The sequence below is a fragment of the Aotus nancymaae genome, unplaced genomic scaffold (genome assembly GCF_030222135.1).
Source record: "Aotus nancymaae isolate 86718 unplaced genomic scaffold, 86718_ANA_hifiasm-v0.15.2.pri h1tg000053l, whole genome shotgun sequence".
Lineage (NCBI taxonomy): Eukaryota > Metazoa > Chordata > Mammalia > Primates > Aotidae > Aotus > Aotus nancymaae.
Genome location: NW_026988467.1, coordinates 11072732 through 11098172, shown reverse-complemented (window position 1 = coordinate 11098172; position 25441 = coordinate 11072732). Strand labels below are relative to the sequence as shown.

Genomic DNA, 25441 nt, shown 5'->3' with positions numbered 1-25441 from the left:
AATCACAAGAGGTCTTTCAGGTCTTAGTGACGTGGTTTAACTCACTGGCTGGCAGGTGGCAGAGCAGAGTTGCTTACCAGGTGGGACATTTCCAGAGTGAGGTTCCATGAGCCCTAGGTTCCTCCTGTTGCTGGGAGGGAGCATTCAGAGACCCCCACCCCACTCCCACTGAAACCACCAACACAGAAGACAAAGCACAGAAACGAAAATGATCACTCCCACCCTTGTTCCTCACAATCGCTCTTCACACTTTTATTGTTAATTCTCGTCACATGGCAGATACAGAGCTGTCGTCTTGAAGACCAACAGTGACCAGGATATGCCGCCTTTACAAAATCACCTCTTCTCGTTACTGGAACAGTTTTGCTGACCGTCTGGGAGTGTTGAAGGGTGACCAGCACATTTGCACATGCAAACAAGGAGTGACCCCAAGGCCTCAACCAAATTTCCCAGAGTTCACCGTGGGCTGCGGGTGACTTCCCAGGTTTTGGGTTTGTGAGCTTTCCTCGCTGCTGCAAGGGGAGGCCCTCAAGAACCGAGAGGCTGGGATATGGTTCATGAGTGTTAACATTTACGGACAGAAGCGCATCATCAGGATAAGGAACAGCCTCAGCACGTCATGCTCGTGAGGGTTAACTGTAGGAGCGGGTGAAAGGATTCCAGTTTATGAAAATTTAAAGCAAACAACGGTTTTCAGCTGGGTGGGAAACAGGAAAACTGTGATGTCGGCCAATGACCAGCATTTTTCTGCCCATGTGAGGGTCGCATGAGACCCTTCTCCTAGACCCTTAGCAGACCCCATACTGCAGCTCATTGACTGACTCATTAAATAACACAAGTTATAAAACTTTAAAAACGGGGCATTTACAGTCAGGGACATAAATACGTGCTTTTAAAAGTGTCTACACACATATTTACAGAGTTGCAAGATCAACCATAGTAGCCCTGAAAAAAAAATCCCTTTATTGTGTGACAGATCGTGCTCATCAGAGCTCCTTCCTCTCGCTCTGGGTTTGATAGCTCACTATTGAAATCGGAGCTGAGAAAACAGCACCCAAGTGGTCTCAGACATCCTCGTCTGGGGTCTGCCCCAAAGGCACAAAACCCAAGAACCTCACTGAACTGGGTCCAAACGCCAAGCTCAGTTCACCCGTTTCTCCAAGACATGGACTGTGTTCCAGAGAGCAAGAGTCAGCCCTGTCCACCCCGGCAGGATGGCCTCCAAAATCTCTTCTTCTTCCCCCTGTGCTTTTAAATATTTCCTTTTTTTTTTTTTTTAATTTCCCAATTTGTTTGTTTCCTATTGCAGCTAATTTGAGAAGCTCAGACACTAAAGGTGTTCATGGTCCCACGAAGTGTGGCAATGAAGGGCACAGGAGATCCCTCCCTTCCATACACCGGCCCCATTCCCTGCCCTTCCCAAGGGAGGAAACAGATCTGTAAGTGAGGACAAAGTCTCCCAGGTGCACCTGATTTGAGGTTCTCTGCAAAGGACTCAAGAGCAATGGACTGATGAGAATTTCGAGTCTGGAAATGACTCAAGAGCCAGAAACGCAGACACCTTAGGCAAGGAAGGGGGATTTCCATGTGCTGGGGCCAAGGGGAGTGTTCAGGCTTGGCTCCAACGTGTCAATATGCTATCGATTCCCAGAGATGTTGCGGGAGAGGGAAGGTGGGGAGAGGGGGTCGTACTGAAGGGGAACTTGGCCTCCTCCTGAAGGCCTTCCTAAAGCTGACCCCTGGGTCAGACCAAAGTCCCCATAATGGCAAAAGCCAACTCAGGAAGTAAAAAGCAGGGTCAAGGAGCTCTTGAAAAATTGCATAGTAGGAGAGGCCCCACCCCAACAGGAAGACTGAGCTACAGAACACGGTCCCGAGAGCTGCATCCAGGCATCATGACGAAGGACAGCCTGGAGTCGCCGCCTTCCTGCCACCCTGGGGTTCGGGACCCTTGTTTGAAGAGCACTCACACACCCGCACGAGAACACACGCACACACACATGCACGCACACAGGCACGCACGCACATGCACTCCCTTTCTCGTGCAGGCTCACACAACTGGGATAGGTCGGTACTCCCTGCAGGGCAGTCTGCCAGTCCCTTTGGCTTCACTGATTCCAGGTCACTTCAGGTGCTGAGGAGAAAAAGGAAATGAACATAATGACGGTGAGCGCATATTCAGTCCCGATCGCAGGCGGTCCATGTGTTATCCCACTTCATTTTGTAATTAAACTGTGTACTGAAACATCAAGCTGAAAAGCACAGCTTGATGAATTTTCACAGTGAATACACCTGCAAAGCTGGCACCCAAATCAAAAACCAGAACGTGACAGTCACCCATCAACCCCAAACCCATGACCCCTTTAAGGATACATGAACCCTCCTGCCCTCCAGAAGAACCACGGTCCTCACCTCTAACACGGTAGACTGATTTCACCCATTTTTTAAGTTAAATAAATAGGATCAATCAGTACATCTCCTCCTGTGTCTGGCTTTTTCCACTCAGTGTTTGTGAGAGCCATGCATTCTGCATGTGTGGTTGATGCTTGCAACCTTGTTGTTGTGTAGTGTGTTACTATAGAAATACACCACATCTAGGCTGGACGCAGTGGCTCGTGCCTGTAATCCAAGCACTTTGGGAGACCAAGGTGGGCGGATCACCTGAGGTCAGGAGTTCAAGACCAGCCTGGCCAATATGGTGAAACCCCATCTCTACTAAAAATACAAAAATTAGCTGGGTATCATGGCATAAGCCTATAATCCCAGCTACTTGGGAGGCTGAGGCAGGAGAATCACTTGAATCCGGGAGGCAGAGGTTGTAGTGAGCTGAGATCCTGCCATTGCATTCCAGCCTAGGCAATTAAGAACGAAACACCATCTCAAAGAAAAAAAAATGCACCACATCTATCCAGCTATTCCTCTGCTGATCCACAACTGGGAACTTCCAGTTTGGTGCCATGTGAGTCATGCTGCTAGAACATTCTTATATGTGTCTAGAAGACACACGTGGTGCACATATCTATGCACTGCTGCTGAGCAGAAGTGCTGGGTTGTAGGATGCGCAGAGATGACGTATCAGCATTCTCACAGGTGTTTTCTGGCGCGTGTGGGTGCGTATCTGCTGCGTGTGTCCCCTGCAGTGGGACTGCCCGGTCCTGAGGTACCCACATGTTCAGCATCAGTCACCACTGCCCGTTTTCCGAAGTGACTGTACTCTCCCTTAATTTCCTTTGGATGTTCACAACAACCCTCAAGGCAGGCAACACGGATCCCCATTTTATAGGAAAGAAATGGGAGACTCAGAGAAGAGAAATAACTTTTACAACTGTGCTGATGATGAGCAGCAGAGGTGAGACTCGAACCCAGGCTAGGCTCACTCCAGCACCTGTCTGCTCTTCCAGTCGGGAGAGGATGGCTGTGCCCTCGTGCTTCCTCCGCAGAAACCACATTCACAGAGCTTAGAACAGAGCTGAGCACATGAGTGAGTCCTTAATAATGTTCATTGCAGGCAGGGCACAGTGGCTCACAGTTGTAATCCCAGCGCTTTCAAGAGGCTGAGGTGGGCAGATCACCTGAGGTCAGGAGTTTGAGACCAGCCTGGCCAACATGGTGAAACTCCACCTCTACTAAAAATACAAAAATTAGCCAGGCGTGGTGGTGGGTGCCTGTAATCCCAGCTACTCAGGAGGCTGACACAGGAGAATCACTTGAAGCCAGGAGGCAGAGGTTGGAGTGAGACAAGATCGCACCACCGCACTCCAGCCTGGGTGACAGAGTGAGACCCTGTCTCAAAATAAATCAATCAATAATGTTCACTGCATTGGATTGAATTGAGCTGGGCCAAGTTCAGGCTACAGTTCTCTTGCCCAGTGGACCTGGTCACCATTACGATTACTAAAAATAACTACCGCTATTATTATTACTACTGCTAATAATGTAATATTTCTATCATAATACTACCAGTTGTTTATGGAAGGCTTACTGCATGCCAGGCACTTTGCTAAGGGCTTTTCATTCACTAACCTATGCAATCCTCTCAATAAACCCATGAGGGAGGTATTACCATTATTAACCCATTTCACAGATGCGTGAATTCAAACACAGAGGAGTGAAGTAGCCACCGAAGGTATAGCTCCAGAAACTGTGCACTTCACCACTATATTAATTTCAATTCCCTGAAATGTCTCGATGGGGCTGGAAAGGGCTGCTTGCGGGGGAGTGGGATGTCTTCAAGAGAGGCAGTGTCCCTTCCGAGAGGACACCTGCTTATGCAGCAGACCAGCCTGTCTGCCTGTGCCCATGAGTCAGAGCATGGGGAGGAAAAGGAAGCAGAGACAGGGCCAGCTATGGAGTGGCTGTGTTCCCTTGGCCTGGCGTGGCCAGCAAGTGTGAGTTTCCCCTGGGTCACATGGGATCCATAAAAGGAGCCATCTTGCCAGTTCCCAACCAAGAGAGCAGCCCTCTGGGAGGCCACAGCAGCCGGGGCTGGGGGCTGGACCTGAGAAGGAGGGAAGCTCTCATACAAGGGAGATGAGCCGGGATCGGGGACCTCTACACACCCCACTCCCAGGACCCCAGGAGGGAGCCCATGTCAGAAAGCCTGCCACAGAGGGCCCTCAGGTCGCTGGTCTTAGCCAAAGGAGCAGCAACAGCTGAGAGAAGGATCACAACCGTGGACAGACAGGTCAGAGGCTGTCCCTTCCCTGGGCTTCCCGCTGAACCCCTGGGGTGGGGTGAAGACAGGATGTGCAAAGGAAGCCTCCCTATAGCCTAAGCAGTGTGGCACTTTTCTGCACTTAAAAGCGAACAGAAACCTCTGGGCTTTGTCTGAGCCACAGTAAAGGAGATGCCACAGAGGCTGACAAAAGGCAGGGCCTCCCAGAAACCAGGCTCCTCTGCAGTGTTCATTCTCACTGCATTCAGACCATCCGGGAGATGGGTGACGGAGCCTTGAATCTGGAATGGGCAACAGCGGGCAAAGCAGCCGAGGCCATGGGTCCTTCAAGCAGGCCATCCTTTTCTCTGTACAAAACCCACATGCACACACAGTTTTGCATGAAGGAGGCACGGCCCACTTAAAATCCAGCATTGGTCCCGGAAATCAGAAGACCAGAGTGCTGATGCCAGTTCTGCCACGTGCCCCTCCATGTCAGTTTCCTTCCCTGTAAAACGAGGGCTTTGACCTGCACACACCCTCCTGAACTAAAATACTTTGCTGTGGCATTTTCATAAGTCTGGAACCGCGTTCGATAGTGCTATGGACTGAACTGTGTACCCCTAAAACCCTCATGCTGAAGACCTAACCCCTCCATGTGATGGTATTTAGAGGCGGGGCCTTTGAGAGGTGATTAGGTTTAGATGAGATCATAAAGAAAGGCTCACGATGAGATGAGTGGACTTCTAAGAAGAGACCCCAGAAAGCTTGCTCTTCCCCAGGCCCCCACCATGTGAGTGCACAGCAAGAAGGTGGCTGTCTGCAAGCCAGGAAGCGAGCCCTCACCAGAACCTGGCTATGGTGGCTCCCTGAGCTGGTATTTCCATCAGCCGAGAACCATCAGGAAATAAATTTCGTTCAATATTTAAGCCACATAATCGATGGTATTTTGTGATGGCTGCCTGAGCTAACTAAGGCAAAAGTACCAGAAGATTTTTTTTTTAATTCTTTTAAAATAATATAAGTAGCACATGCTTGGTAGAAGTACCAATTTTAAAAACGGAAAGAGAAAGCTACATAGGATTTTATGGAGCAAGTTTTAGTCAATTAGACAGTAAACTGTGAGTTTGGAACCTTCGTTGTTGGTGAGCAAACAGAGATTATAAGATGCAGAGGCAAATTACATTAGGCCTCTCTTCATTTGATTGCTTAGCTTGGGAAACTGTGTATGTGGTGGGGGGAGTTAAACAAAGTCTCACTCTGTGGCCAGGCTGGAGTGCAGTGGCACAATCTCGGCTCACTGCAACCTCCAACTCCCAGGTTCAAGCAATTCTCCTGCCTCAGCCTCCCGAGTAGCTGGGACTACAGGAACCCGCCACCATGCCAAACTAGTTTTTCTTGTATTTTTAGTAGAGATGGGGTTTCACCAAGTTGGCCAGGATGGTCTCAATCTCTTGACCTCATGATACACCTGCCTCAGCCTCCCACAGTGCTGGTATTACAGGTGTGAGCCACCACGCCCGGCCTGTATGTGTTTTTAAAGAAGGAAAAAAAAGGCCACCACCTAGGACAGTGCCCAGACCTGGGGCACAGCCTAAATTCATAATGCTTGGCAAATGCTACATACATTTCATCATCGTCTTTGCCAAGCCTGCAGCGGCCAACAGAAATGTCCCAGTCTGTTTAGGAAGCCAGCCCATTGCACCTGGCTCTCCCTCCAGCTCAGAGAACACCTGCTCTGGGGTGGAAGCGATTCCTGGGTGCCCATCAACACAGAAGGTTCACACAGCAGCCTTGGCTACAAGGAGGATGCCAGACACAAACGGTTCCCAGAGTCGAACTGCCATTCTGGTATGGCCTCCCATTTTCCAGAAGGCCTCATTTTTTCCATCTGTAAAATGGGAGGCTCATCTCCCAGGGCCTCCCAATTCTGCATTATCTTAGAGTCCATCTCAGTGTCGTTCCATGAGGCTCCAGCTCAGGGTCAAGTCTCCAGATTCCCCTGTCAGGAGACAGCTGGCCCCGGAGAGACAGGTTCAGTTCCAGGGGCAGACAACAGACTCTCTGGGGAAGAGTGGATTTTATTTTCACTCCCCTCCCCAAACCCCAGAGGAATAAAGCCAAGCTGGAAACTTCAACTGCTTAAGGAAGAGAGAAGTGAGTGAGGTGTTGGGGTGGGCGGGCAGGCAGAAAGGGTCTCCTCTTGCTGGTATAACACAAAAGCCCTCTGAGTTTCAGAATTCAGCCCATTCCTGCCTTGAACTGCACTCTCATTCCAAACAGCCCTGGCTTGTGTTTTAACCCCTGCCTTCTGTTAAGCAGGCATCCCCAAACTAAGTGTGTCCCAGAACCACCTGGCCATCTGCTAATGCAGGTTCCCTGGCCCATGCCATCAATACCCACCCACCAAGACAAGCAGGGCTGTGGGGTGGTGGCAGGTCCCCTCCCTGCCATTAACCCCGCATTCCACATCTGTCCTGTGCCAAGCACTTCCATGCTGGGTATGTCTCAGGGGTGACGTGACTTCCCACAGGGATGTGAACTCAGGATTTTATAATGGGGTTTGGCCCTCTTTGTACAGAGCCCAGTAAGTGGGATTTGGGTCTTTTTGGCCATGTTGTACATTTGGAACCGGACTCTGGGGTCTGTATTTATAACAGCATCCTGGATCTTCAGATGCCTGAGGTCTTCTGGTCACGCTTTGCAATGCTGACCCTGGGGACACAATGAACGTAGTCATGTGGTGTCACCAACAGGGAGGGTCAAGCCTGCTCGTGGGTCCCCAGCAAAACCCAGGTACGCCAAAAATGAAAGGCCTGACTTCCATGTTTTTATCTGACAGAAATCTTAGAGTGATTCCAGGTTTTTACCACCAGAAAACCTAGGAAGAGACTGTTTTGGTCCAAAATAAATCTGAGTTTTATATTTTATGGATTAGGACAGATTATATATCCCTCATCTGAAATGCTTGAGACTCGAAACTTTTTAGATTTTGGATTTTCTTGGATTTTGGAATATTTGCATTACATACTTACCGGTTCAGCATCCCTAATCCAAAAATCTGAAATCTGGAAGGCTCCAATGAGCATTTCCTTTGAGTGTCATGTCTGTACTCAAGTTTCAGATCTGGGGACGTTTTAAGATTTTGGATTTTTGGATTAGGGTCACTCAACTTGTATTATTTTGACTTTCAAATACAGTGTGAGAATAGGAACGCTGCAATCTTTTCTGGGCTTAGTGCCTCTGAGGCAATTGAGAACTGAGTATAATGACTATTTTTTTTTTTTTTTTTTTTTTGAGACAGAGTCTTGCTCTGTTGCCAGGCACCAGGCTGGAGTGCAGTGGCACGATCTCGGCTCACTGCAACCTCCGCCTCCCGGGTTCAAGCAATTCTCCTTCCTCAGCCTCCCGAGTAGCTGGGACTACAGGCACATGCCACCACACTTAGCTAATTTTTGTATGTTTTAGTAGCGACAGGGTTTCACCATGTTGGCCAGGATGGTCTCAATCTCCTGACCTCGCTATCTGCCTGCCTCGGCCTCCCAAAGTGCTGGGATTACAGGTGTGAGCCGCCGTGCCCGGACTAATGACTTTTATTATTATTATTCCAATAACGACTTACCGAGTGCTGATTATGTGGCAGACCCTGTTCTAGGTGCTTTGCACATTTGACACTTGTAATTCTCACAATCACCCCATAAAGTAGGTACTGTTGTGGTGCCCACTGTACAAATGTGGAAACTGAGGCTCAGAAAGACTAAGTCATGTGCTTGAAGTTCGCAGCCAGGAAGTGGCAGAGCTGGGATGTGAAACAGGCAGTCCAGAGTCTGCCCTCAGCCAAGTGCCCTCCCGGAGGGAGGCCATGCCCCGTGCCTGGTACACACAAGCAATCACACCCACTCCCTTTCTCTCCTTCCCTCCCCACCCAAGACCCAAGCCCACGCCCCCTTGACCCCCAGACCCACCCAAACAGTGCCGGAAGCTGCTCCGTCCTGCCTCGTACCTGTCAGGGAGCAGGCAGGTGTCTACTCTTTGAAGAATGGTCCCTGGAACTGGGCTGCAGCCGGGGCCTTGACCTTCCTGCACTGCCTGGTGATGTACGGGGCGGCTGGTGGAGGGCATCGAGACGCCAAGCGGAGGCTGTAGCTGTGCAGGAAGAGGAATAACACACATTGTCACCAGGAGCCCAGCCCGGTGCCCCAGACATTGCTCGGGGGGGCTTCCTTAGTGCTGGTCACCACTTTCCAGGCCCGGGCAGGACTGCACTTCCTGGACACTTTGAGGCCAGGTGCCTGGCGTCAGCTAATAGAACATGAGCTTTAACCACCAATGTGCACTTCTCCATGTTCAATCCACCACACTGTCTCCCCTCAGAGGCGATCGCAGGAGCATTGGTGAGAGCAGTGTCCATTGGCACGGTTCTGAGACACCGTGATGGGCAGCGCCGTCTGGTGACCCCCAGTGGACATGCAGGTGAGCCGGAATGACTCCGGTTGCATCAGAACAACGGCTTTGCCCTTCTCTGATTCCATTCCCCACCTGCGTCCCTGTTCTCCCCTCCTGCCAGGCCCCAGCACCCATGAGGCAGAAAGCATCTGGGGAGGTTACTGTTGCCAAAGCAGAAACACACCTGCTGGGTTGTGGGGGATGGAGGCAGGTCTCCTCCCTGCCCTAACCCCGCACTCCGCATCTATCCTGTGCGAAGCACTTCCAAGCTGGGTATCTCAGAGGGGTGATGTGACTTCCCACAGAGAAGTGAACCAGAATTTTTTTTTTTTGGCATCATTTTGCCCTATTTGTACTATATAGCCCAGTAAATGGCATTTGAGTTTTTCAGAAGGGCCTTTTAAAATTTATTTAAAAGACAGATAACTCACGCCATTATTCATCTCCTTTCCTCACTCAGCTAACTCGTACTTCTCTTTCATATCCCAGCTGGGATGCTACCTCCTCCAGGAAGCCTTCCTTCTTTAACTCCTGGGTGAGGTGTTCCTCCATCAAGCCCCTGATGTGTCCCCATCCCAGCACTTGTTACACTGAATTAAAAACCCAGAATAAGGTATCTGCCTTTCTCATGAGCTCTGAGATCCCAAGGTCAGGGTCTTTCTTCATTGTTGCATCCCCAGCTTGGCACAATAAAAATAAACATCCGGCAGGGCACAGTGGTTCCCCAGCACTCTGGGAAGCTGAGGCAGGTGGATCACATGAGGTCAGGAGTTCAAGACCAGCCTGGTCAACATGGTGAAACCCCATCTCTACTAAAAATACAAAAAATTAGCTGGGCGTGGTGGTGGGCTCCTGTAAACCCAATTACTCGGGAGGCTGAGGCAGGAGAATTGCTTGAACCCAGGAGGGAGAGGCTGCAGTGAGCTGAGATTGTGCTCCATTGTACTCCATGCTGGATGACAGAGCAAGACTCCATCGCAAATAAATAAACAAATAAACATCCACTGAGTAAGGGTGATACACACAGGCTTCCTGCGTGTCCAGAACTGTGCTAGGCATTTTACATATACAAACCATCTAACTCTTCACACAGCCTATCCAGGTGGATACTGTTATTATCCCTAATTTACAGATGAGGAAACTGAGGCACAGAGAGCCTGTCACCTGTCTGCCTCTCTAGATGGAAGAATGGAAAGTGAGGTGGGTGGGCCTCCGGACAAGGCAGCCCAGGTCAGGGACAGGCCCCGCGACAAAGATTTCAGCAGCCCCAAATGCTGACAGTGCCAAAGCTGACAAGGGAAGCTCAACCAATATTAAAATAAGCGAACGCATCAACAGACAAACAGAAGGTGCCGGAGAGAAGCCTTAGACAACAGAAAGAGATCTGCTGTTGTCACAAGGGAGCCTCCCCGAGGGCCTGGCTCTCCGTCAAGGTCAGGGCTGCCTGTTTGATTCCTCCCCCGCACTGTGCAGCCAGGGCCTACGGTCAGCTGGGTCTACTCGCCTGTGCAAGAGTTAAGGAGGAAACGGAGGGCCCACACTTCATGCAAGCTGTGCTCCAGATGGGCCACCAAGGCCCAGGAGGGAGCCTCAGGGGGGCTGTCTCTGGCAGTTAGTGGCCAACCACATGCTAGCTGGCTGGTGTCCCAGGAGACCCAACCTGGGAGGAGACAGCCAGCTGGGAGGCTGCTGGAGACATGGACTCCTGCGTCCTGCTGAGGAATAAGAAACAGAGCTGGCAGAGAGCAGGTGCCTTCCCCACGACATCACCCTCCCTAGGAAATGTCTATCTACAGAGGTAAAAGCAAGACCAGCAGAAGCTTTGGAAACAGACAAGCCCTGCATCATCAGTATCCAGCTTCTCCCTTCTCTGCTATTAAATATCCAAAAGCCAGATCAATCACACAAAAGTAACAGCACGACCTCCCAGCCCTCTAGCAAGCCTGTCTGCCTCTGCTCGCTTTGGCATCAGTTCCGCCTGGGCGCCTGTGGATGCAGCAACCATAGCGTCTCCACTAGGGGGCGCGCGTCCTCCCCGGCTCAGGGCGTCCACCTGGATGGAGCGAGGAGGTCTAGGGCAAAACCCCCGAAGGCAGAGGCCCCCTCTGCCACCGCTCATCCACTGCCTGGCCTAATGGAAGACCACGGCAGCCGACATTAACATGCCCCCCATGAGTCCCAAGGACTTTCTCAGCCTTCTCTCTAAACGCTCCCAGCAGCCCAGGAGGGAGGCGGAACAAGTGCTTTTATACCCCTTTCACGGATGAGAAAACTGAGGCTCAGAAGGATATGGAGACTTTCCTAAGGGAGCAGAGGCCAGGCTTTTCAGCTCCTTGGGCCACAATTTTGAAGAAACACCAGGTCACCACTTGGGTGTTTCCTGTTAGTTGCTCACTCCTTTACAACCAGAAGAAGATGGCTTTGAGGGCAGGGACTGAGTCTTGCTCACAGCAGAATCCCGTGTCCCCAGGAACAGGACCTGGCACAGGAAATGTTGGGTGGGTGGATGGAGGCAGCCAGGAGATGTTCTGGTTTGCAGGCGGAGGAAACATGGTCACAGGACCACACCCCCTCCCCAGGCCACGCCTCCACCCAGAGACAGCAGAGCCCAGAGTCTCAGGCACAAGGACAGCTCGTGCGCTCCCAGCACTGCCTCCAGTCACAAGGAGATGCCCTATCAGCCAGCGGGGGCGAGCATAGGATGCTCCCTGTGGGTCATGGTGATGGCATGGTCGATGGCTGTGCAAGTAAGTGTTAACAAGCCAGTGCCTCACTTATCCAGAGGCCCCTTCACCTTCACAATCCAGAGAACAGCCTAAAACGTTGTGGAAAGTCTGAGTCATCCACAACCAGTGCCCACTTATCTGTAAACCCTTTTTTTTTTCTTTTGAGATGGTGCCCCACTCTGTCACTTAGGCTGGAGGGCAGTGGCGCCATCTCAGCTCACTGCGATCTCCACCTCCCGGGTTCAAGCGATTCTCCTGCCGCAGCCTCCCAAGTAGCTGGGACTATAGGCGCGTGCCACCACACCCAGCTAATTTTTTTTTTTTTTTTTTTGAGACGGAGTTTCACTCTTGTTACCCAGGCTGGAGTGCAATAGCGCGATCTCGGCTCACCGCAACCTCCGCCTCCTGGGTTCAAGCAATTCTCCTGCCTCAGCCTCCCAAGTAGCTAGGACTACAGGTGTGCACCACCACGCCCAGCTAATTTTTATATTTTTAGTAGAGACGGGGTTTCACCATGTTGGCCAGGCTGGCCTCGAACTCCTGACCTCAGGTGATCCACCCATCTCGGCCTCCCAAAGTGCTGGGTTTACAGGCATGAGCCACCACACCCAACCTCAGATCTGTAAACTCTGAGCGAAGCTCACTGCATGCAGGCACTAAGATTCGTGCCTGGGCCTGCAGCCCGTCCCTAAGGAGCACAAAGTCACAGGGAACTCAAGCTCTCACATTCAGTCCATGCTGCTCTCACTGTACACACAATTCAAGCGAATACAGCCAATGGCTTACAAGTCCACAGCCAAATCAGAGGCAGCAAAATGAATAGAAGAGGAAGAAAAGAGCCCTTAGATTGAAGCAAATACAGTCTATAGCAGACATCAGACACTTTCCTGGAAGCAGGAAAGGAGGGCAAGTTCAAGGACAGGAAATAGTATGCGCCCAGCCACGTATGTGCTGTGATGTTCTGGGTTCCATGCACACTTAATTTTGTCCTTGGTGAACCTGAGAGGCTGACAAACTTGAGAGAGGTTAACTATTAGTTACAGATGGAACGCTTGTGTCCCCTGCACCTCATTCATATGCTGAAGCCCTAACCCCTGTATGCAGAGGTGGGACCTACGGGAGGTGACTGGGTTTAATGGGGTCATGATGATGGGACATTCATAACAAGATTATTGCGTGCGCCTTGTAAGAAGATGCACGTGCCCTAGAAAGGTCATGTGAGGACAGACAGAAGGTGGTAGTCTGCGAACCAGGAAGACAGCCCTGGCCAGAACCGAACCATGCTGGCACCCTCATCTTGAACTTCCAGCCTCCAGAACTGTGAAAAAATAAACTTCTGTCATTTAAGCCACCCAGTCCCTGGCATTTTGCTATGGCAGCCCAAATTTTGTTAAGACAGCTAACTTGCCCAAAGTCACACTTGGTGAGATCAGGATCTGAACACGGGGTCTGGACCAGAGCCGGCCATCTCTGCACATGACTCCCTCCCAAGGCGACGCATCCATGGCTTCGGTGTCCATGGCCAGCCTCACCCTGATGACTCACCGGCACCCATGCCCAGCCCACATCTGGCCTTTGAACTCGATTCACGTGCCGACATGACATCTCTCGGACATCTAGGAGGCCCCTTAAATCGGGTCCTGAATTTAAATTATGACCCTGCCTCATGCCTGCCACCCACCCTGTCCTGTTCTTGGTGAACAGCACTCCATTTGTGCCCTGAAAGCCAGAGACCTGGGAGTCAACAGGGTCCCTCCCTCGCCCCCTCCTGCTAGACGTCAGCTGCCACTGGCTCCATCCAGCCCGCGTTCCTTCCTCTTCTACCACTATCGGGGAGCACCTCTCTCGGGGGGTCCTGCGAGGCGCCTTCCTCACTGGACTTCTACTTCTCGCTTCTGCGCTGGCTCCCCTCCCATCTTTTCCGCAGAAGTGGGACCTTCTTCCCACAAGGCCAAATGGACATGACATGCCCCTGCTGCAACCTATCGGAATCCCACAGCTCCCAGGCCGCAGCCCAAGTTCCTTGATGGAGCAAGTCCAGCCCGCGCTGCCCTGCCAGCCCATCTCCCCTTCGGTCCTTGTTACTCCAGCTAATCTGGGTAGAACCCATTTCCCCATGGCCTCCAGCCCCGGCTACTCACTAAATTCACCCAGAGAGGCCTGGGCTGCACAACAGGCCATGACATCGGGATCTCTGGGGCAGGACTGGGCAATGGTATTTTTAAAGCTCTTCGGCGATTCCAGCATGCAGCTGGCTTGAGAACCACTGGCCCTGGAGACGCTTCTGCGGCCGTCCTCTTGAGGTAACACAGCCCTGGTCAGGTTCCCATGGCACCAGCCCCCACACGGGCAGTTTCTCGTGCATCTGTGCCTGTCTGATAAACGCAGGTCTCCCCAGGGGATCATAGGGTCTCTGATGGCAGAGCTCGGTTGAGTTTTGCTCATCATTGTATTCTTAGTACCTAATTGTGAGTAAGTGAATAATAGACCCTCAACATTTAAGGAAGGAAGAAATGAGAGATTCAAGGCTCCAAGATCTTCCCACTGCACAAGTGTTCTCACACGCCAAGAAACCTGCACCCATTTAGTGCAGGGAAGGGAAAGTGACTAACTATGCTCCCAAAGATGTTTCTCTGTAAAATCCCAGCAAAATGAATGAGATGCGTCGTCCTAAATCCCAGACATCAAGAAAGGACTGGCACGTTCCGCATCAACTGTTTTTAGAAAGCAGGGCCGCATAGCATTACCTCGGTAAGATTTTCATACACAGTGGTTTAACATTTTAAACATAGTGGCAGAGTGGAGAGGGACCTGCTTCGTACCTCACACTGACTTTGCCCAGAAGTGACTGGCCTCTTGCAAACTGTGCTCTCCTGCCTACCCTCGGAGGGAAATTTCTGGACATTTTACTTAGAAAAAAAACTAATGGACTTTGAAAGCACAAGGGGATGCCATACACCATCCAATCTGTACAGACGGGGAAGGGCTGGGCGGAGAGCAGATCTCAAACACCTGGTCCACTCCTGGCTCGTAGGAAGGCTCAGAAACAGTGCCTCGGAATCCTGAAGACAATGCAAGGGCCGCATCTGTTCTATTCCTGGCCTCAAGGACACATTCATTCATTCAGCCATTCGGATTTCCTGTGGCCCATTCTTGCGTCAGGGACTCTGGCACAGGCTGTTCCTGGACCGCTCTTCCCCCAGGTAGTCACGTGGCTCACCCCCAGGCCCCTTTTCAAGTTTCTGTTCAAATGTCTCCTTCCCAAAGAGCCTCCCTTAACTACTCTATTTGAAATTGCACTCCTCATCTCAACTTTTTTTTTTTTTTTTTTTTTTTTTGAGCCAGAGTCTCGCTCTGTCGCCTAGGCTAGAGTGCAATGGTGTGATCACGGCTCACCACAACCTCCGCCTCCCAGGTTTAAGTGATTCTCCTGCCTTAGCCTCCTGACTAACTAGGATTACAGGCATGTGCCACCACGCCCGGCTAATTTTTGTGTTTTTAGTAGAGACGGGGTTTCTCCATGCTGGTCAGGCTGGTCTCAAACTCCCGACTTCAGGGGATCCACCCGCCTCGGCCTCCCGAAGTGCTGAGGTTATAGGCATGAGCCACCGCGCCCGGCCTTGCCTCCCTTTTACTTCCTCAGTTGTACTCATCCCCTTCAACAGACCTGCATGTACTTGGTTATTGTTTACTGTCTGTCTAGAAGGCTCCATGAGGGTGAGCATTGGAGGCTGGTTTGTCACTGAGGCACCCCCGGTACCCAGGCTGCTGTCTGGCACACAGTGGCAGTCATCCACTGTTTGTCAGGTGGACAGCGTGTCTATTCTGTGCCAGGTGCTTTGCCGACGGGAGTTTTGGTGAATAAAACGTGTCAAGTTCTCTACACATAGCATAGTTGTACATGTCACTTAGTGTCGCCTAGAGAGGAAAGCTGCTCATTTCAGGAGTTTGATGCCAGTACAAGGCCAAGACTCGGGCTTCCTGGCTCCCAAAATGACCACGTTCTTATTCAGCCCCCAATGGTTTTGGATAAAGGAGAAATCCAGACACACTGGAGTCTACAAGAGAAACAGAAACTGAAGAAACAGGAGGGTCAGAGCAGAGGAGAAATCAGGGAACGGTGACATGGGAAACAGCAGCACGTGGGCTAAGACCTGGGCTGGGGGATCCCATCCGTCCGGATACCTAGGCCTTGCGCGGTCCAGGGGGTGGGGACAGGAAGTACAAAGGCCCTGAGGTGAGACTCACCAGGAATGCCAGAGGTGATGTGGGCAGGGGGGTCTCAGGCCTCCAAGTGAGGTGGCCACCGTGTTGTCCTTCTGGGCAGAGGAACGTCAACACCCAAAGTGGCCGCTGTGCTGGGCACAGACCAGGAGTTGACAGCCATGGGACTGGGACACCAGCAAGGAGGTGGCTGCCACCACCCAGGGAGAGATGATGGTGGCCTGGACATCAGGGCAGCTGAGGAGGCCAAGCCGGGAGAAGCTGCAGACTCCGGGTGCGTTTGGGAAGCAGTGCTGACAGGATCTGCTGATGAACCGGATGTGGGGACGGAGGAAGAGGCTGGGGTCTAGCCGGACTCCAAGCAGGACGGTTTCCATTCAGCCCACGTGGGGAGGACAGCAGGAGAGGGAGGCTTCATGGAGAGACAGTTTCATTTTGGAAAGATTAAATTTGAATCTAGACACCCAAGAAGGGAGATGTCAGGTGGGCGGCTGAACGGAGCGATGATGAGGGTGGAAACCCGGGATTGGTCACATCTGGGCAGTATTTAACGCGTGTGACTGGATGAGATCACCAAGGGGAGCGGAGACGGAGCGAAGGGACAGAGCCCAGGGACGGAGACGGGAAGAGGGGGAGCAGCTGGTAATGTGCGGAGACCGGGAGAGGGCGGTGTCCAGGTGGAGAGCATTTCAAGGAAGAGGAGGGTTAACAGCGTCCACCACTGCGGACGGGCCAAGGGAGATGAGGCTGGGAACCAACCACTGCACTGAGCATCCTGGGGCTGCTGGTAACCTTGGTAGGAGCAGATCTGACACTCCTGAAGAAGAACCAAATGCCTGAAAGTGAGTTAAAGAGAGAAGTGGAGGAGAGGCACTGGAGGCGAAAACCCAGAGAACACTTCGAGCAGAACGGAAGGGAACGCGTTTGGGAGGGAAGGAGCTGCCGGCTTTCAGAGGACATGGGCTCTCCAGGGCTCCAGGGTCCCCACCTGGCCACGGTGCTCTTCCAAGCTCCCTGCCAGGCCTCCGTGGGCATCCTGGGTTGGGACCCTGGCCTACCCTGGTCCCTCCTTGCACCTTTTTTTCTGTCACAGTCTTCAGGAGGAATCTCCTGGGACCGCCACGTGGAAGCTGGTTAGGCCACATCGCTGGCCACAGAAGTCTTACATGACTCCATAAATTCTCAGAGTGCAATTCATTTGAAGTCAGTGTCTGAGGATCTGCACTTTCGCTGAAGGTAGGGGAGAGGCAGAGGGCGGGGAGATGGTGCGAAGGTAAGACAAGCCTGTGATGATGCCGACGCTCCCTGGAGGCTGGGTGAGGGCCCACGGGTGGGAGCTGTGAGGGCCACCGGCCCTCAGCCACTTCCAGGAACGGGACATCCAATGCAGGACCCACCGTCCCAAAGTGGGAGGGCTCACATGCTCCAGGGAGCCCCCACCCATTCAGATGAAGCCTCCAGCCTGGGAGCAGGGCTGAGAAGACAGGGAAGAAAGAAGCAAGCAGGAACCCAAAGGAGGAAGGGGTGGGGATTCCAGAACCCAGAACTGGAATCCTAGCTCCATTACTGACTTGCTGTGTGGCCTCTGGAAGATGCCTCTACCTTGCTGAGTCACAGGAGTCTTGCCTGTGAAATGAGGATATCAGGCAAGGTGGGGATGGGGGGAACATAACTGCATCATCCACTGAGCACTTACTACCGGGTAGCTTTTGGGAGCTCCTCAAATTCCCGGCCGTCCTATGAGGCTGGGCCTGTGATTGTCCCAGTTTTACAGAGGAGGGTGCTAAGGCTCAGAGGAATAAAGAAGCTGGATGTTCAAGTTCCCTCGGCCAATTAGAGAAGCAGCCAAGATTTGAATCCAGGACCATTGGACACCAAAGCCCATGCCCCCCTCCCTGACACAGTCTCCATAGTAATGAGGATTGAAGAGTCCTTTCCAATATCCCAAAGCCAGGTGGGGGTGAGCGTTCGCCCACAGAACAGCTGCACTGGCCACCCAAGACGCTGGCAGTCTGTTTCGGGCAGAGGGGCACCGGAAGATGCCCTGGGGGCATTCGCTCAGAGGGTCACTGGAACAGAGATTCTCAAATTCGGATGCTCACTGCAACCCCCTGGGGAGACTAAACCTGTCCTGATGCTGCTCTCTACACCAAAGCTCTGATTTCATTGGTTTCAGGTACCCCAGGCATCGGAACTTTTTAAAGGTGCCTTTGCAGGCCGCTGGTCTAGATCCTTGTACTCGAGGTGTGGTCCTCAGACCAGCGGCATCACTTTCCCGCAGGAGCTTTTTGGTAATGCAGACCATCAGCTCTGGCCTACCCCGAGTCAGAATCTGCAGTTTAGCAAGATCCCTGGGACAGGCATCTGCACGGGGACGCCGCAGGGGCTGGGGGACGCCTTCAGCGGAGTCCCAAGGGTGGACAGCATGCTAGGCTGCAGTGGGCAGCAGGGGCCCGATCTGAAGCCTGGGGAGGAGCTGCTGCTTGGTAAAGCTCTGTAGACAAGTCTCGCAGTGAGGGGGCCAAAGCGGAGTGAGTGTAAGTGGGCCTTTTGGGTCAGGTTATTTAGAGTTCAACCCAAACAGGTTTGGTAAAGGTTTGACACCACCGGCCAAGGAGTCGCTGGGATGCCTTCAGGCGAGACAGAGCCCTCGAGTGCTGCTGGTAGGGACGGTGGGGAGACTACAGCTGACCGTGAGGAATCCGTACATGCCTGCCCACGCAGTGTTCATGTCCTCCTCCCTTCAGCCCCGGGAGATGGGCTGTTAAACCCTTTTGGCCTCAGCAGACAAACATTTCTTCCTTTTCATCAGCCCTGAGGGAGGCCATGGGCCCACTGCTGAGCTCCCAATGTGGCCTCCATGCTCCCAAAAGACCAGTCACACCCCTGCTTTGTGGAGCTTCTAAGCCGGGTTCTGAGGTCTTTAGAGCCCCTGAGTTCCCCAAACCTGTTTGGGTTGAATTCTAAATACCCAGCATGTGACAAGCTCCTAACACCTGACCCAGTTAGCAGGGAGGCTGGCCCCGCCTGGCCTGTGATGACCTCAGCCCGGGGACCCTGCCGGCGGGGAAAGCCCAGCTGTGGCTGCCTCTTTTGCTGCCAGGACCCAAGAGGTGCGGGGGACCCCAGAGGCCACAGGGAGCAGCCCTCCCCTCACAGACAGGAAACCAAGCCGGATCGAGCACTCACTCACAGTCACATGGCAGGTTGTTCTTGGGAGCAGTGAGGGGACAGGGCTAGGCTCGCTGCTTCTTTAGGGACACTGATGACGGGAAGAAGGGTAGTTGAAGCCCCTGAGGACTCAGTGAGGGCACTCAGATTTCTGTAACAGGCTCTACCCACCTGGCACCGCCAGTGGACTGGGAAGCCCCGAGGAGCACAGCTGGAGTCTATTCACTTCTCACCCATGAACCTGCCACTGGGCCTAGCACAGGCAGAGAACGTTTCCTGAGTGAATGGATGGCAAACCCAGGCTCCTGGTGCAGTTCAACCACTAAACGTGCCCGTCCATGTTGCTCAAGCGTCAGATCTTCCCAGCATGGCTTCCCATGAGGTTTCTCTCATTGCCAAGGTCCTGCCCAAACCAGGGGACAAGGTCTCCATGTTTATGACAATTCTCTGAACCTAACCCTACAGCCCTCAGGCCTCCTCGACAGACCTTCCCCACTCCACTCGGTGCAGGGGTTCAAGTCCGAAGAATGTCACCTCTGCCAGAAACACCGTCACTGCCTGTGACATGACCAGCCCGGGTGACAGAAGCCCAGCAGGGTGGAGGAGCGGCTCCTCCAGCTTCAGAGCTTCCTCCCTTCTCTGCCTTCGCACCTCCCACAGCACGCTCCCCTGCAGCCACCTGGTTCCAGGCTTTCTGGAACCTTCTTTCCTCTGACCCTTCTTTCCTCTCCAGTGGAGCTGAAACAGGCTGCTTTCTTCAAAAGGCAATTTCTAAGAGTAGGAGGGAAGCCAGAAAGAAAACATGAACAAACACAAAATGTGTAAAGACTGATGAACATATAAAAAGCAGATTCCCGACCTGGGAAGCAAGAGATGATGGTCTCTCGTGAGATCCAGCCGAAGAGCCCTTTTTAGATGGTAAAATTCTGTAAGGACACTAAGACTTCATTATTGTCACCACGTCATCTTCTAAAGATGATCTAGGTCAAAGAAGTCGAAAGGATAAGGTCAACCCAAAGGACAGAGAAAGGAAGAGCTTACCCCGTATGTGGTTTGGAGTTGCTGGGACTGAGTGTCTCAGAAGCCTCATGTGGCATCTGCCCTGGACCCAGAATTTCTGGAACATGATGCCTGATGCCTGCGCTGGACGACCCGGAGCCGGTTCAGGGATGAGAGGCAGCTGCTCGCTGCGGCGCTTGCTGGTCCTGCCTCGATGAAGAAGCCTGTGAGAGCTTGGGGTTCTTTGCTACCCAAGAGGTCAAAATCAGCTTGTCCCGAGAGGCCTGGGCGTGGCTAGCTGGCAGGATATCCCAGACAGACGCAGTGCTGGCACTGTTATGGGAAAGGCACGCTCACTTTGTGCCTTAACGGGTGTTGGTCAATGCGGGGACCGTGGGCTGTGGGGCTGGAGTTCTCATCCTCAGAATGTGCCCAGGGTCTGGGGTTGGAGAGTAGAGTCTGCTCTCATGCCTTCTCCCTTCCTGCCCATGATCCCCAAAGTCCTCAAACAGACTGTAAGGTGGCCAAGATGGGACAGTTCAATCTATCTTACACCAACGAGCCTACGGAAGCCAGCAGGTATCAGATGACTCCGACCCGGGCCATCTGGCACCACTCTGGGCTGCTCAGACCTCATCAGGATCCTGCACTCCATTTAGTTTGGGAACTGCTGATTCAAACTGACACCCAGCCCAGCCAGGCACTATTTGGGGAGACCACGGAATGACGGCCAGGTGGCGCACATGGAGTGAAAACCCTCCTAATGTTTCTTCCACGCTAACATCATTTCCCAAAACCAGGTTCAGTGGAACTGGTTCCCGCAGATGCTGTATTTGTCCTCATGATAATTTGCATAATTGCAGCTACCATTTCCTGCCTACTGTGTGCCAAGCACTGTGCCAAGTGTTTGATATGGAATAACAAATCTGATCTTCCCAGGAACTTTATGAGATGGTCACTGCTGCATTTTACAGACAAGGAACTCAGGCGCTGAGAAGTTAGACAACTTGCCCAGGAACACACAGCTGGCAGGCAGCAGAGCTGGGCTGGAAGCCCGAGCCATTTACCTCCAGAGCACAGGCTTGTGAAACCAAGCAGGCGTGTCTCTGCAGGATTTTGGAGCCTTTCATGTGCCGGCAGGCAGTGTAAATTCCCAAGAAGAGGAGACAGATTGTCATCTACCCCAAACTTATTTCCCTTAGTTATCTGATAGCCACTGACCGCCCACTCTGCCAATTACTGTGGCTTTTTCAAAGCCCACCCCTACTCAGTTCCGGGAGAGTGGCCTTCCGCACAAAAGGGCCCTGGCCTGAACCCTCCCTTTGCCCCTCCAGAGGCTGTCACGTCAGTCCTTGCTCGAGTCAATGCCCCTGCCTGAAGTGCCCTCCCCACCATGGCCTCCTCTCGAGCCCCAGGGGGCACTACTGGAACACTAGGCACATGGAGCCTTTTGACCCATCTGGTATGACCTAGTGCTCCCGGAGAGGCAGAGCGCATGAGGTTTAGAGTCTGACAGTCCTAACTCCACCACCAGCAGCCTGAGCTGTCACCTGCCCCTCAGTAAAGTTTCCTTTATGAAACTGGCCTAACACCAACTTTGTACGGCTGAGGAAGCATTCCCAACTCTGCCTGCATGGTGCCTGGAACAGAGCAGGAGCTCAATCCAGAGAGGCTCTTACTAGAGGAGACCCCTCCACACCCTCCTTCAGTAACAGCCCACCCAGCAGCTGGTCACTCAAGCAGGGAATCAGTATGGGTTCATTCCTTAAACATTTCTTAAACTTCAGTTAGAAATGGCAGGATGTGTGTGAGTTCACCAACCTTCCCGATGGAGAAAAACACAAACACAGGCTGCCTGACCACATTTTAAATTCATGACCCCAAAATTCAGGTAGGTTCCAGCACATGCCTCCTGGCAGCCCTTCTCTGTTCCCTGGTGACATTCCCCTGCTCACCCACATGGCTGCTGCCCACCATCTCCCCTCTCCCTCCACATCTACCCATCCTCACTCTCCTCCATTGACTTCGTTTCCTATGGCACACGCTGATGGTGGAATAAGACTCCCACAGTTTGCACCCTGCGTCCCTGCCCAGCTGCCTTCTTCCTGTAAGGTGGGATGCCCTCTCCTGAGCCTCAGTCCTCCCGTGGGTACCAGGCCCCATCTTCTTTCATGCAATCAAGGCCCTCCCCATTTCTACCCCAGAGGTCTCTATTCCTGCATCTGTGTTTGATTTCTCGCCCTAGCATGTATCATCTGACATGCTATTTACTTGCTTGCCTGTCTCCACCAACTGGAACATAAATTCCGTGGAGTAGGACATGGTGCCAGTTTTGTTCACTGCTATATCCCCTGGCACCTAGAACAGCACCAGGCACGTAACAGCAAGCGTAGGCCCCACATTCATGAATGAATGAATGAATGAATGAATGGCCAAGATCTTCACTGCCTTTCTGGACTAAATCACATCCACACTGCATCATCTATGACTTCCAGTTTTTGTTCCAAGCGTGAGGAGAACCTAAGACACTTACAAAAGGAATCAGCACAAAATCTTCCTATTCCTTTATGATCTCTGCCCTGGTCCCTGCAAATTTTTAATTTTCTCACCCATGCCTAGTTGGACTGCAATTGTAAAGCAAATTACTATGAGCCTTTCTAAGCATTCAACTTGTTTTTCATAAATAGCTTGATGCTATTCATTGGCTTGTATAATATTTAATGAGATTGTGCAGGTATGATAATAAATACGAGTGGCATAAACAGGTTTGGGAACAAATGCAATTGACCTTTGGCATGCATTTAACTTAGCTGATGGAATGGAAGCACACAGGCTCTCCCCGTGAGCAGTGGTCAGGATTTCCAGAGGCCATGGAGAGCATGCATAAGTCAGTTGGGTCCCAACTGTATGTTTTTTCCACAGTTGGTGTTCCAACAAAAGTTCAGAAGGATTTCTGGTCCCATCCCACTCTCCAAGGCCCTGTGCTTTGCAAAATGTCCTCACAATTCTTTTTTTTTTTTTTCTCTTGTTACCCAGGCTGAAGTGCAATGGCGTGATCTCAGCTCACCAAAACCTCCGCCTCCTGGTTCAAACAATTCTCCTGCCTCAGCCTCCTGAGTAGCTGGGACTACGGGCACGCACCACCATGCCCAGGTAATTTCTGTATTTTTAGTAGAGACGGGGTTTCACCATGTTGACCAGGATGGTCTTGATCTCTTGACCCTGTGATCCACCCACCTCAGCCTCCCAAAGTGCTGGGATTATAGGCGTGAGCCACCACGCCCGGCCTCACAATTCTTAATTCTCTGTTCTTCCTTAGACAATGGTGAATATGCCGGACTTAATGACTAAGTGAGCGGCGGAGACCTGTGTTTGCTTCGAGTGCTCGTGTTTGTTACCCTTTGATCCACCTGACTGGATCACATTACCCAGCAGCTCTGACTCATAGGGTGATGGAGAAATCGCCAAGGCAAGCGATACTGTGTTACAGATCCAGTTTTTGGAACAGCTTTGTTCAACACAGCCCATTGAAAGCATATGGCACCAAGAATCACATCAGTGTTTAAACCCTAAGAAGAAGATTCGTTATTTTGAGCAAAAATAAGAAAACACGTGAGGAAAGTCATCCATTGCTATGTATTTTGGGAGGCTCTACTGGAGAAGGACCCCCCCGACCCCCACCTCTTAGGAGATGTCAAGTGTCAGGAGACAGAATTCAAGCTTGGTACCACAGAAAGAGTGACCCTATTTTCAGGTCCAAAAATTGGGAAAAAAGAACCTAGAAATCTGAAGGAATATTTGAATAGTCCTACCCCATGAAGTTCAGGATGTTCAGTTATGGTTAAATAACTCAAATCTTTGGTGTATGTACCAGTGCAGACTGGGAGGGGAAGACTATAATTCCACCAATACCTTTGAATTAACAAACTGTGCTGTACTGGGCTTCTGGCACACAATTTTCTGCTGGTCTCCATGGCTTATTGATTGGCTTTCCTTACACTTTTTTTTTTTTTTGAGACAGGGTTTCACCATATTGGCCAGGCTGGTCTCCGACTCCTGACCTTGTGATCCACCCACCTCGGCCTCCCAAGGTGATGCGATTACAGGTGTGAGCCACTGCCCCAGGCTCCTTATGCATTCTTAACCTTAAGGACTATGCCCTGAGGCAGTGACACTGATTCTAATTAGCTATCACCAGCCTTTTCTTTTGACTTGATTTTAATGGGTCATTTACCTATGGATGGGACATTCTCCCTTTTTTTTTTTTTTTAATTTAAAAATAAAGACGGGGTTTCGCCATGTTGGTCAGGCTGGTCTTGAACTCCCGACCTCAGGTGATCCGCCCGCCTTGGCCTCCAAAGTGCTTGGATTACAGGCGTGAGCCACTGCGCCCGGCCGATGGGACGTTCTCTATTCAATCACCAGCAGTTAATTGCCCCAAGATTCCCATTTTAAACCAAGAGGTCATGAGTTCGGGTCAGATAAGTAGGTCACTGAGGCACAGTGCTAGCTTTGGCTCTATTATCCTTCAAGATTTCTTTTTCTTTTTCTTCCACAAATACTGAGTTCCAGCCACATGCTCAGGGCTACGCTGGGTGCACGTGAACGCACACACGCAGGACGCTGTGCTGGTGAATCTACAACTCCCTCTTACCTACGACACTTGGAAATGTCCCCAGCCTCTGCGCTGCCCCTGACTCATCTGTCATTAGGTTGTTATAAGAATTAAAGAAAAACATAATTGAAAGTGTTCTGAGAGTTGAAACCTGCTGTAAGTATATCAAAGAGATGGTAAGCAAAGGAAAAGAATTTAAAATTAAAATCAGAAGAAATTAAGTGATGAGTGATACCGTGTCATTTAAAAAAAAAAAATACTCTAAAAGCCCTCTGAAGTCTAGATAAGACTCATTCAACAAGCTGATAAAAATGAAGGTTTCAAAGTCCCACCACCAAAGATTATGGTTTAGTAGGTTTGAAACTTTTAATCGCCCAGGTGATTTTTTAATGTAGGTGGTCCACTGAGCAAATATCCTGGGGAGATAATCCAAACTAGGGCCCCATCACACACCCAGGAACACAGGCAGGAAACGCACACACCCAGGAACACAGGCAGGAAACGGCACTTCAAGCTATAATTAACGACGCAAACTGAACCACAAAATGCCCTTACCTCGCCATGTGCCATACACAACTCGGAACACCACCTTCCTAAAACACCTGC

General features: G+C 51.6%; 1 protein-coding gene across 2 annotated transcripts in view; it reads right to left on the bottom strand.

Moving 5' to 3' along the window:
- Positions 1-231: 231 nt before the first annotated feature.
- Positions 232-25441, bottom strand: part of PRDM2 (PR/SET domain 2) — a 109803-nt gene continuing 84593 nt past the window's right edge. For both annotated transcript variants that reach the window (XM_012439935.2, XM_021668282.2), the window contains 2 exons: positions 8658-8800; positions 232-2134 (listed from right to left, as the gene is read on the bottom strand). In XM_012439935.2, coding sequence (XP_012295358.2) covers positions 8680-8800 — 121 coding nt within the window. In that variant the 3' untranslated portion in view covers positions 232-2134; positions 8658-8679. The remainder of the gene's footprint in view (positions 2135-8657; positions 8801-25441) is intronic.